The 14214-nt window shown below is 38.0% G+C and overlaps 1 protein-coding gene across 1 annotated transcript in view; it reads right to left on the bottom strand.

Moving 5' to 3' along the window:
- The window catches only part of TCERG1L (transcription elongation regulator 1 like), a 228374-nt gene that overhangs the window by 181907 nt on the left and 32253 nt on the right, over nucleotides 1-14214 (bottom strand). The window contains exon 4 of the mRNA XM_058189233.1: nucleotides 12076-12240. Within this exon, the coding sequence (XP_058045216.1) occupies nucleotides 12076-12240 (165 nt within the window). The remainder of the gene's footprint in view (nucleotides 1-12075; nucleotides 12241-14214) is intronic.

Here is a 14214-nt window from a genome sequence, read left to right as displayed (position 1 = left end):
ATAAGAGCACCAGCGTATCTACCGTTCCTGTCCTAATGTTTCCTTTAATTGTATTCATTTTATGTATTCAATTCATGCTTATACTTACATATATTATCTAATATGAACTCGACAAAATAAATAAATACGTCAATAAGTCAATATTTACTTATGTAAACAGATAAATGGAATTACCATGGGCATGCAAAAAAGTATCAGGAACAATTTCTGACTTCCTTTGGCTTCCCCATTGCCTTTGCTTGTGGGAAGCTGGCAGGGAAGGTTGGAAATTATATTCACACGTTCATGGAGACACTGAGTGGCTGCAGTGTTGTGAATAAAAGTCATCTGGAGATTCTTGAAATTTCAGTGCTGTGGGAGTAATGGGCCCTGATTTATTTTATACATTAAGTTAGCAGATTTGAAATAACTTGATTCGAAAATTGTTGTGCCATGTCGCATGTTTGGGCTAAGTGAAGGGTACAAACAAACAATGAGAGTTTTAGTTGTATATAGAATATTACAAAGTCTATGTTGAAATATTTTTTTGAGGTGGAACTTTAGTTATAGCTGAGATTCTGCTGCTATGAGATATAAACAATTATGTTAATGTTATTCTTATATGAGAAAGAATATGTAGGAAAATATTTATTTAACTGATTTCTTTGTCATATTAAAATCTAGGTTTCCATATTTAATGATTACCAAGCTTTCTAACTAACATACTCTTTTTACATCCCAATTTTTGCAGAACCATTTTAACGTATAAAGTGAACCCCTCTTATTCCATTTTTGTTTAAAGATGAAAACACATCTGTATAATATTTTGGAACAAATGTTTTCATGGGCTAATTTAGATTATGGCTCCGTCCTTGGGTCTAGTAATTTTTTTATTGTTTGGATAATTCAGTTGATAAATTTACTTAAGTGTGCAATACCATATTGTGGGGAAATGTACCAGATTTTCTGGATACTATGAATAATCCCTATCCACAGTTGGTTTGGATTTTTTCTTCCAGCATATTGTTCTACCGCCAGTGTTCTATAGACTATGCAGAATAAAAGAGCTTGTATGAGCACTCAGGCCTGCAGACGCTTCTTCCCTGGTGTGATTAATAGCACACAAGCAACAACCGAAAGATGCTTCCAGTGTTTATTTATAAGTACATGGAGATGCTGCGGGAGTGCAGAGTGCTAACCTGCCTCCTTGATGCTGTTCTTCATGCTGACAACACCCACTGAGTCTAAAAAGAGCTGACTCATCAGGCAAGGACTTTCGAGACAGGAATCCTGCCACTGGCAAGCCATAGATTTATTTATTAGTTTGTTTGTTCAATTGATTTAAATCGCATCTTGCCTCCAAGAGCTCAAAGGCAACAACTACAGCATTCAAGTTTGCCTTCCAAATAGCAGCCAGGGGCATAGACTGAAAAATAGTGACTGGCCAAAAGTCACCCAGTGAGCACCATTGATGAGAATTCATTTGAAATTTACATCTTCCCTGGTTTAATCCAATACCAAAACCATATTGCATGTTTCTCAAGGAATGACCAAGTCATCTGCTCAGATCTCCTGACCCTGCTGTGTTATTGTTTTTCCTCTCCATGTATATATAAAATCAAGTTAGGTTAGATTCCTTCAAAAGGATAGAGTGTTCTTCAGAATATCACACAGCTCTGCTTCAAGAAGTTATGAGCTTTTAATTTTTGTTGGACTTCAAATGATGAAAGCGGTCAGAGCACCTGTTTCAAATTTGTTGACATTGTCAGAAATGACTGCTAGGCCTTTACATTTTGTTCAATCCACCCCCCTCCCCCCAAAAAAAATTAGAACTGCCATTTATTTAGCCAAAATCGGACAACTTGCCCCAGTCAACTCGCCATGGCCAACTTGCCATGGCCAACTCACTGCAGCCATGGGACAAAAGCTACCCCAATATCAAATAAATAGTGGAATAGAATCATTAAAGAAAGGGTGCCAAAGGAAGGACAAAATGAAATGTGAACGACAAAAATTAAAATATTTTTTAACTATTTTAAATAATTAAATTAAATTATTGAATTGTCCTGCAGCCAGTGGTCCTGCAGCTAGCTGTCCTGTGGCAAATTGGCCATGCTGAGTTGTTCCATGGTGAGTCGGCCATGGTAAATTGGCTAGGGCAAATTGGCTATGGTGAGATGGCTGTGATGAATTGGCTGTGGCAAGTTGCTGTAGGTCCCTAGTTAGCTATTAAAACCAACAGTGAAGCCGAAAGCTTGAACATAAAGCAATGATGAGAGAAACAGAATATTCATGGAAGGTGAATAGGTTCATCCAAACTCCCAGATGCCAAATTATGGTCAGGTAGTTCAATAATTGGCATTTTATCTTAGAGCAATATTTCTCAAACTTGGCAATTTTAAAAATACACGGACTTCAATTTCCAGAATTCCCCAGGGAATTGAAGTCCACCCATGTTAAAGTTGCCAAGTTTGAGAAAAACTGTACTAGAGCATGTTTCATGTGTTAAGTGTGTATATAATTATATAATTAACTTCCAAACAAATATTTTGATTGGATGGGGGGGAAATAACAGTATTGTTTAATAAGTGTAATATTTTTTGCAACAGTTTTAGTCCCGTTATAAATGCCAGAGCTATTTGATCTAAATTATCTTATGTAGGGTCTAGAGAACAATAGTGTTACGTTGAGAGATTTCCAATTTTGCATCTATAATGACAAGATTACCTATCAAAATATTATGAAAGGCAAGCATGAAATGAAAGCTCATTATTATTACATTATACATCCAAAAAAAAAGATAACGAACATACAATAGTTTTCAGGGTTCTTAGACAGCATTCTCTGAAAGATTTATTTCGGTCCGAGTTAAGGGCAGTAAGTCATGCTTTATGAATGCCTATATATTGATATATTTTTAGCTGAAAGGAAGACTGGCTGTAAAATATACTCTACACAAGGGATTATCTCTATATTAGATTATTTGCTTCTCCTCCCCCTCCCCCCCCACACATTAAACTTTGCAGTGAAAGATTTCATTTTTGAGAGCTGACTACTACTTTTTGGCCAATCGACTTCCTTGTCCTCTTTCAGGGAAAGAAACTGTAATTTAACTGCACTACACTGCCAGAACTACAATTCAGTTGGAAATATGAGGAAGCAGTTTTGCAAAGGAAAAGAAACAAATAAATTAAAATACTATATTTTGAAAATATAATTTGCATTCCATTCCTCTTATGAATGTGTTCAGGGATTAACATAGTATCATCATTTTAGCCTATTTTTTTTTAAAATCAGGATAGAGCTGGAAGGGACCTTGGATGTCTTCTAATCCAACCCCCTGATTAAGCAGGAGACCCCATACAATTGCAGACAAGTGGCTGTCCAGTCTCTTCTTTAACATCTCCAACGTTAGACAACCCACAACTTCTGGAGGCAAGTTGTTCCAGTGGTTAATTATCCTCACCGTCAGGAAGTTTCTCCTTAATTCCAGGTTGCTTCTCTCCTTGATTAGTTTCCATCCATTGTTTCATGTCTTGCCTTCTGGTGCTTTGGAAAATAACTTGACCCTCTCTTCCTTGTGGCAGCCCCTCAAATACTGGAATACTGCTATCATGTCACCCTACTCCTTCTTTTCTCTAGACTAGACAGACCCAATTCCTGAAACTGTTCTTCCTACTTTTTTGTCTCCATGCCTTTAATCATTTTAACTGCTCTTCTCTGCACTTTTTCCAAAGTCTCAACATCTTTTTTGTAATGACCAAAATTAAATGTAGTATTTCTGGTGTGGCCTTACTAAGGCATATAAAGTGTTGCTAATATTTCACATGGTTTTGATTCTATACCTCTGTTTATACAATCAAGGACTATATTAGCTTTTTTGGCTGCTGCAGCATACTGCTGGTTCATATTTAAGTCATTGTCCACTAAAACTCCAAGGTCCCTCTCACAGTTAATGTTTCTGAGCCAGGTTTCGCCTAATCTATACTTGTAAGCGGAACCTGGCTCAAAAACAGTAATTGTTTTCTTTTTTAAGCATCCAAGTATTCTAGCATAGTACATAAAATTATCTGCTACAATGTCCTACCTCTCAATGACTACTTCAGCTTCAACCACAGCAATGAGCATACAATAGATACAAACTTAAGGTAAACTGCTCCAAACTCGATTGCAGAAAATACGACTTCAGCAACAGAGTGGTCAACACCTGGAATGCTCTACCTGTGACTCTGTGGTTTCTTCCCCAAAGTCCCACAACTTTAACCTTAGACTGTCTACTGTCGACCTCACTCCATTCCTAAGATGTCTGTAAGGGGCGTGCATAAGCACACAAACATGCCTACCATCCCTTTCCTAATGTCCCCTTTTATTCTTATCCATTTCATGTAGTCATAAGCATGTTTATACTTATATCTTTATCTAATACATGTTTGATGAAATAAATAAATTAAATTAAATTAAAAAATGACTATGGATTTCCAAGTTTCCTATCCAGCAAGGCCAACATTCAGGACTAATGAGTTGCATCAATATTTAGATACCCAGGACTGGGGAAGGATAATTATATCATAATGCAGCCACAAGTGATCCTCTTTATACACTCTACATGGGCTTATATTATTCATTTGTATTAAATAACTTAATTTTAATTTAATAATAGTATTTCTTCTTTTTGATAAATTGCACCATATTTTCTTTATTTGGTCAACTATTATAAGCATATTAAATTGCTACTTGTATACAATAATAAATAACAGTTTGGCCATTTGTTTTACAAAATGTTATTACCATGAGCTATTGACATCATGCATATTAGGTATATTCTTGCTGCAATTATTGTAAATTGTTTAATTAGACAGCTTTCACCGAATTCTGTATTTCTTTTCAGTTTAAATTTACAAGCTCAAGTGATTAGCATCTTCCAATTCTAGGAAATTGTTGTTATTTATTTAACTGCTGCCATAGCCATGAAAAAACATCTCATAATCTTATGTTCCTTTCTTTAGTATGTTATTGAACTGGAAAAGGAACATTATGGAAAAAAAAAGAGTATTATTAGGATTAAACAAATGTGCTACATTATATACTTTAGGCAAACATAGCCAGCAATTCTCTAGTGATCTCAAGCGGAATGAGATATGTGTAGGTTGTGTAAACAGAAATGACATAGAATGTGGTAGTCTGATTCCCTCTCCAAATTAATTAAAATAATAAAGGTAAATTAAAGCAATTTGAATCATGAATTATCAGATGGAAGCATCTGCTATGAGGTAAGCCTCCTCAAGTCACCCTATGTTATCTCACTGTGGTGGGGGAGGGTCTCCTACAAGGCACAAGTAAGGACCATCTAAAGCAGGAGTCTTCAAACTTGACAGCTTTAAGACTTGTGGACTTCAACTCCCAGAATTCCTCTTCCAGTCATTTTAGCTCAGGAATTCACAATTCAGGTCCACAAGTCTTAAAGCTGTCAAGTTTGAAGACCCTTGATCTAAAGCATAAAGATCACCCCAACAGCCCAACTGTATAGAAAGCAGCAGTAATACAGGATGATTTTGGAGCAGGGGTCTCCAACCTTGATCCCTTTAAGACTCCTGGACTTCAACTCCCAGAGTTGAAGTCCAGGAGTCTTAAAGGGACCAAGGTTGGAGACCCCTGTTTTGGAGGATGAGGATCAGCTTAGTGTCAACAGCTGTTCCTCAACAACATAGTTAAGTGCCAGCCATTCTGAATTTAACCATTCCACCATCATCTGTCACTATAATGTCAATCATTTTATATTGTCGATCCATGCCTGGCAAAAGGAAATGGTAAACCATTTCTCTATTTTTCCAAAGAAATCAAATGTATGCGGTATTGATGCTTTTGAATTTGGGTGTTTGAAACACCGCCTGAGAATACATTGTGCACAGTAAGAAAACACAAATGGATCCTGGAACAAGTCAAGAATCAGCGATTCTTACTTGAAGCACAAATGGCAAAGTTCAAATTATCATACTTTGAGGAAGTTATGTATAACTCTAGCTCTCCTGGGAAGTCCATAATCTTGGAAAATATAGAAGGGAACAAATATTTCTCAGCCCCAGGAAAAATATTTAGGTATTTCCTTCATATCCAACAGTCATCCAAGAGAAACTTAGAACATAGTACAATAGAGTTGGAAGGGACTTTGGAAGTCTTCTAGTTGAACTTCATGCTCAAGCAGGAGACCCTATTCCATTTCAGACAAATGGTTGTCCAGTTTGAAAGCCTCTGGTGATCAATCAAAATAGAGGTGGAAGGGACCTTGGAGGTCATCTAATCCAGTCCCCTGTTCAAGCAGGAGATCCTATACCATTTCAGACAAGTGACTGTCCAGTCTCTTTTTAAAAATTTCCACTGATGAAGCACCCACAACTCTGAAAGCAAACTGTTCCACTGGTTAATTGTCCTTGCTGTTAGGAAGTTTCTCCTTAATTCCAAGTTACTTCTCTCCTTGATTATTTCTTGTCCTGCCCTCTGCCCATCCATTATTTCTTGTCCTGCTCTCTGGTGCTTTGGAAAATAAATTTACCCCTCCTCTTTGTGGCAGCCTCTCAATTCCTGGAATACTGCTATCATACCAGTCCTTCTTCTCTCTAGTATGGCCAAACCCAAAACCAAATGATGGAACATCCACAACTTATGAAAGACAAGCTATTCTATTGGTTGATTGCTCTTTCCATTAGGAAATTTCTCCTTACTTCCAGTTTGTTTCTCTCCTTGGTTAGTTTCCAACCATTGTTCTCTTGTCTTGCCTTTTGGTGCTTTGAAAAATAGTTTGACCCGCCTTGTCTTTGTAGGAGCCCTTCAAATATTTACTCAAATATATACTTCTAAATGGAAGATTGACTATCCTTTGCTAATGTGCTAAAAAGAGCTATGTTAAAAGATGCCCATCCATTAGGCTTAGTCTAGTTGCAATTCTGGACCCCAAGTTTCAAGCAAGGCATCCATTCCAGTTCTATACAACATCCATGACATCTATTATAGATTCCATTATGCCCCAAATAAACCAGGTGCTGTATGCCAGATGCAATTATATATTTCAGGTAGTATCTGCTTTCAGTTTTACTCATTTCAAAGTTCTATTGTGCATTCCGCTTGACAGGATATCTATAAATAATGCAATTTCCTGCCACATGATTGATAATGGATTTATTTTTCTGGTAGGTACTCCTAACATGCTATTTGATATCTTATCAACCTAAGGAAAACATTGCTGCCAAAACCTGACATGTTTATCCTTGCAAAGTCAGACCAAACTGGTTATCTCAATGGGATAGCTCTTTGCAATAATCTTCTGTTGAGCTTAAGCAATTTTACAGAGTCTATACTGTAACAGCTGTTTTAAAAAGTACATCCTTGAAATGCTTCACTGTTTATATCTGAGGAAATTCTTCGCTCAAAAAAATAAAGAAGTCAAGATAGGATTTTAGAATTATCTCCCTTATAAGGAGGGAGGGCCTTCTCTGTTGGAGCTCCTACGCTCTGGAATGAACTTCCCCCCCGGTTTACGTCAATTGCCTGATCTTCGGACCTTTTGGCGTGAGCTGAAAACGCACCTATTTATTCAAGCGGGACTGGATTGAAATTTTATTGGGGTATTTATGTTTTAAGATTTTAAATGGTTTTAAAATTTCGGCCACATTATAATATTTCTTTTTAACTTCTTTTTAATGTTTATATATTGAATTTTTACTTGGCTGTACACCGCCCTGAGTCCTCCGGGAGAAGGGCGGTATAAAAATCGAAATAAATAAATAAATATTGATAAGACAAAGTGCTTTTTGTCCTTTTAGATGACTGCAAGAATCAACAAGAATATCTATATTGTTAACATATAATTGGCAATAATTTCTATAAGCTATCTTTAGAATTCAGCTGATTCACAGCAATTTTGTTCATACACAGTTACTAAGTAAATTCCATAATTTCAATGCACGTTATTGCTAGGTAAATAGGGACATGCTTGCCATTTAAATATATTAAGTAAATACATAAAATATATTGAGTCAGGACTCATATAAATGGTGCAGCTTTCGTGATTAGCTAGCCAAAAATGTCACACTGCTCAACAGATAAATCTTCTGGGTTATTTTTTTTTTAATGTAAGGCTCTATTGATAGCCTCGGTCCCTCTACAGTTCAATAAATAGGTGGTTTTGTTCTATGGCAAATACTTGGGACTGACACTATCCTTTGAAAACAACCTTTGTAGGTGAACAGAACTTTGATGATTATTCACAGAATTATTTATAAGACATGATCAAGCATTACCTCTCAAACTGTTAAATTGGAAAAGCCAAATAGAAGTTTGCTAGTTTATCATTACTTTTTCTTTCAAGAATCTTTCTTAGCCAATAAGCTCTCCATGATTTCTCTCTCGCATCAAAGGCTCCTCTTCATACAAATATCCACTTCATATAAATCACACCTCATAGAACGAATGTTAATGCAGTTTCTTTTCTCTGCTTTCAGTCATTTCTGGTGACTTTCACTTTCAAAGTAATTCCACAGAATTGCTCTCTGGAGTGTAAGGCTTACCAACATCGCTTCCTACCATCTCTTCCCCCCCCCCACCCCAAATCTCTTCATTTCTTGTCTCAATAGGATTTTCACAAAATAGATTTCCCTTTCTATCAATGGTTCTCTTCATTTATGTACCAAATGGCCTGATCAACCTTTCCCAGTTGATAAATTCATTTTAAAAAAAAATTCTGATCAGAACTTTTTACCATTCGTTTATCTTTTGGATCCCCTTGCTATTATCGGCCAAAATACATTTGCCACATGACCCAATGCAAATGGGGTTTTGCTATATTCTAAGCATTCTTAAAAGAGTAAGTTGAAGTTTGGCTTCTGTGGGAACCATTCTTAAAACAATTACCATTTTTACCGTCACTAAAAGATGCTTATTGGTCTTTACTACGAGCAGCTGTAGGACACTCTGATCACTGCATGATTCACCTTGTACATGCTTACAGGCAAAGACTTAAAACCACAAAACCAACAATTAAATCAATGAAGACTTGGACTGAGGAGGCAAAATTAAAGCTACAGGCCTGCTTTGACTGTACTGATTGGAATATTTTTGAAGATACCTCTGCAGACCTGGATGAACTCACAGATACTGTAACATCATATGTCAGCTTCTGTGAAGACTTATGTGTACCGACAAGGAACTTGTGAATATACAGTAACAGAACCTTGGTTCACCCTAAACTTAGGCAGCTATGTCATTCCAAAGAGGAAGCCTACAGAAAAGGTGATAAAATGCTGTACAATCAGGCCAGAAATGCACTAACAAGGGAGATCAGAGCAGCAAAAAGAAGCTACTCTGAAAAGCTAAAGAATCAGTTCTCAACAAATGAATCAGAAAATGTGGAAAACTCTTAAAAATATTACCAGCTACGGCAACCCTCCTTCCCAGGCTGAAGGAAATCAACAACTGGCAGATGACCTGGATGAGTTTTACTGCAGGTTTGAAAGGAAACTACAGCCACCTATCTCCACAACTCCCATCTCAGACACACCAACAACAGCCAAGCCTCCTAAAACTGACCCCATCCCATTGGGTTCACAACCCCTAGTGATCACAGAAAAGGAAGTGCAGGACCTATTTCACAGACAAAAGCCAGGAAAAGCTCCAGGCCCAGACTTAAAAGTCTGTGCTGACCAATTGGCCCCCATCTTCACCCATATCTTCAATAAATCACTAGAGATGTACTATGTTCCTTCTTGCTTCAAACGCTCTACCATCATCCCAGTGCCGAAGAAGCCCACCATCAAGGAACTGAATGACTACAAACCAGTTGCGTTAACATCTGTAGTCATGAAAACCTTTGAAAGGCTAGTGCTGTCCCACTTGAAAACCATCATGGATCTGCTGTTAGACCCCTTGCAATTTGCATACAGAGCAAATAGATCAACAGATAATGCTGTTAATATGGTTCTGCACTACATCCTACAACATCTTGAATCCCCAAAGACCTATGCAAGGGTCCTCTTTGTAGACTTTAGTTCAGCATTCAATCTGCATACAGACAGGAGGTCGAACGACTATCCTCGTGGTGCGATCGAAACAATCTGGAACTGAACAAACTCAAAACTGTAGAAATGGTGGTAGACTTTAGGAAAAACCCTTTGTTCTGTTTCCCTCCCTCTAATACTCCCAGCAAAGAGTCCGTCAGAGGCCTTCTTTTTTCCTTTTATTTACATAGATACATGTCCTGGCCACATCTACCCACGGGCCTGCCAAGTTTCTGGAGATAACGAGGAAATTATAGATAAGGCCAGAATTACTCACGAATATATTCTTCCCTCCATTGAGACCGTTAGCTCGTGCCAATTCATTACTTTGTCCAAGACAAAAAACCAGGAAGTCCCTCCTCCTATTTATAGTCTCTGCAGATGTCACTGCATGACAATCATGACTTGGCTTCCTCCCAACGCTGTTTCTGCTGCGCGCATCGGTCACGCCTCCGCAGCCTTGCATCACTCCAAAACTGTTCTTGGGGCGTTGCCAAATCAGAAGAAGGCTCCAGAGAATCAGGCCTTGCCGGCCCCTCCTCCTCCCTTTGAGTGGGTGCCAGGGAGGGAGAGGGCTCAAGAGAAGCAGGGCTTGCCAGGTCTTCTCCCTCACTTTCTGAATCATCCGAGTCCAGGAGTCTGGGTCCAGGAAGCTGGGTCACAACACCCTTCCATACTGTCACAATACTAGACAACACAGTATCAACATTAGAAACTTTCAAATTTCTAGGTTCTATCATATCGCAAGATCTAAAATGGACAACGAACATCAAAAACGCACAACAAAGAATGTTCTTTCTGCGCCAACTCAGAAAGCTCAAACTGTCCAAGGAGCTGCTGATCCAGTTCTACAGAGGCATTATTGAGTCTGTCATTTGCACCTCTATAACTGTCTGGTTTGGTTCTGCAACCCAACAAGACGGACACAGACTTCAGAGGATAATTAGAACAGCAGAAAAAATAATTGCTACCAACCTGCCTTCCATTGAGGACCTGTATACTGCATGAATCAAGAAGAGGGCCGTGAAAATATTTACAGATCCCTCAAATCCTGGATATAAACTGTTTCAACTCCTACCCTCAAAACGAGCTATAGAGCACTGCACACCAGAACAACTAGATACAAGAACAGTTTTTTCCTGAACGCCATCACTCTGCTAAACAAATAATTCCCTCAACACTGTCAAACTATTTGCTAAATTTGCACTATTAATCTTCTCATCGTTCCCATCACCCATCTCCTTCCACTTATGACTGTATGACTGTAACTTTGTTGCTGGAAATCCTTATGATTTATATTTATATTGATTGTTTCCTGATTGCTTATTTGTAGCCTATGACTATCATTAAGTGTTGTATCATTAAGTGTTAAATTTGTACCCTATGACCATCATTAAATGTTGTACCTTGATGAAGGTATCTTTTCTTTTATGTACACTGAGAGCATATGCACCAAGACAAATTCCTTGTGTGTCCAATCACACTTGGCCAATAAAAATTCTTTTCTATTCTATCCTATTTTTCAGAGTATAAGATGCACCTTTTTCCGTCCAAAAAGAGGATGAAAATCTGGGTCTGTCTTATACTCCGAATGTAGCCCTGCCCAGCTTCTCAAACGGAGGTTTCAGAGGCTGAAAAAAGCATCAGAAACAGAGCTTAGAAAAAAAAAACCAAGCATAGCTTCAGAAAAAAAAGCCCCAAACCGAGCTTCAGAGGCTTTTTTTCTGAAGCTCTCTTTTGGAGGCTTTCAGAGGCAGATTTTTTTTTTCTGAAACAGAGTTTCAGAGGCAGAAAAAAAAAGCAAAAAAAAAAGCAAGGCACAGAGCTCACAACCAAGGAACCTGTTGCTAAAATTCACCTCTGGGAACAGCTGATTGGGGGTATTCTGGGAGGCCAATCCACCTGCCAATCAGCTTTTTTCTCATTTCCTCCCCAAAAAGTAAGGTGTGTCTTATACTCCTGTGCGTCTTATACTCCGAAAAATACGGTAGCTGCAGTTCGTTCCTACAGCACTGAAATGTTATATTGATTAATAAGCAAAAACTCATACCTTGGAAAGGTGATGTCAAAACCGGAATTTTTATTGGTGACAAAGTCAGCACATGACATGGTTGGATACTTGATGGTGGTCCCTGAGGGGGCTCAGCATCTATGGACAGCATGGCTGCTGCAAAGGCAATGGTCTGGTTTCCTCCAGTTTGTTTAAGGGAACCAGCTGAAAAGGAAAAAAAAACATTATGAGTCGGATTATGTTCGTTGCACGTTTGAATTCTTCAAGAGTCATATAAAATATATTGCTTAGCAATCCAGCTCTGTCATCATGGTTTGATGACAGATTGCTTCGAAGTATTTTCCTTCTTTCTTCTTCCTTCTTCCTAACATGAAGAAAAAAAATACATTTTGCTTGGCTTATAGAACAAAACAACTGCCTCACTTTTCGTGTAGGAACAACAATGAATCAGATATGAAAGTTCAGAATTACTGCAGGCTAATCAATACAATATAATTTTGATTTAAAACAGCGCAGGTTAAAATTCTTGCTCAACGTGGAATGTAATGCAATTTTTAAAAAATCAGGCACTATACAAATAAATGGGGAAAAGAATAATATACTTCTTTCTGAAACCTGTTTTCAAAGGCAGAATTAGGTGTTAGGAGTTGAAATGCTCCATTATAATGGGGCTACCATATATAATTTAGTGATATAACAGTCCCCATGGTTACCATTTCACCTATTATTGTTTCAGAATATACACACATTTGGTATGAAATACCTTTAAGAGTGGGTGGGCTTAATTCCATGAAAGTACTTATATCAAGAAGAAGGCGGCAAAGTGAAGTTTTAGAGGAAGGCCAAAGTAATGAAATGATGGATGAGATCTAGGTTCTCAACTTCAGCAACATTAATATGTTAATGTTAATGTCAGCTCCCAAGATTTGGGAGGTCTTGGGAATCCTGGGAGTTGAGATACATCCATCTTCACATTGATGAAGTTAGGAAACACTGAACAAGATGGGGAAGTTTGCAGTTTAGATTTCAGGCAAACTGACCCTGCTTTCTTTAGCAGCCTTGTGGGGTAAAGAGAGAGAGAAGCTAGAAAGAAGAGGACTGGCTCAGCAAAGAGCAAAGACACAAAATGGAGCAAAGGAGGGAGAGAAGGTAGAAATTCTCTAAAATAAACCAAGAGAAATTGCATGTTAGTAGAAAGAGGGTGTGGGGAGGGAAAATGGGTTATGTCAACAGATCTCAACTGTAAAAAATGGCTGCAAAAAAAGCAGCTTCTTGTATTAATCTTTTTTTTTTAACTGGTAGCCCTAAGAAAGTCGGGAAGAAAGAGAAAAGGCACAATAAAAAGTGGGGGGGGGGGGAAATGTTGATGGACATTGTCAGGACATTGTCAAACCTGCCAGCACTTAAATCTCTAAACAGAAATTATTCTCGGCTCCATTCGTTAAGAAAGGAATAGCTTTATTAGAAATCAAATACATTGCAGTAATGCATAGCGATTGCATGAGAACTGCATGCCAAAATCCCTAAATTCAACTTTCCCTCCCTTAACTGCCTTCCATTGCTGACCCTCCATGACCAATCAGGTTCAAGCAAGATGTTTTCCAAATGGTCTCTCCAAGCATAGATTGGTATGCAGCTGCCTTCTTCTCCCAGCTGGGTGACCTTGAAGCAACATCTTGGGGAGATACAGAGGTTACTTTCACTTTCCCCCATGCATTCTCCCATCCATCCACCCCAGAGTTCATGGAAGACTGTTATCTCATGGTAACAAAGCACACAAGCAAGCATAAAGTGGCAAGTGACAGACACAGTGACTAAGATGGGTGTCCTTTTAAGAGAAAGAATATTGTTATGTCATTCTATCCAAGCCCAACACAATTGTAATAAATGAATAAATGTATATTATTTCAGTGAAGCAGTGACTGAATGAAAACAGTGCTGCCTAGTGTATTTTTCCATGCAAATGTAGGTGATTTCTGTGCAACACAACCTCCATGTTAATGGAATTTATAGTTACAAACTGAATCAACCAATGGTAGCTCAGACATACCATATTTCCCCAAAAATAAGACCCTGTCTTTAGAATAGAATAGAATAGAATAGAATAGAATAGAATAGAATTGAATTGAATTGAATTGAATTGAATTTTATATTGGCCAAGTGTGATTGGACACAAGG

The sequence above is a fragment of the Ahaetulla prasina genome, chromosome 6 (genome assembly GCF_028640845.1).
Source record: "Ahaetulla prasina isolate Xishuangbanna chromosome 6, ASM2864084v1, whole genome shotgun sequence".
Classification (NCBI taxonomy): domain Eukaryota; kingdom Metazoa; phylum Chordata; class Lepidosauria; order Squamata; family Colubridae; genus Ahaetulla; species Ahaetulla prasina.
The sequence above is the reverse complement of the archived record's forward strand: the minus strand, read 5'-3'. Positions and strand labels throughout refer to the sequence as shown.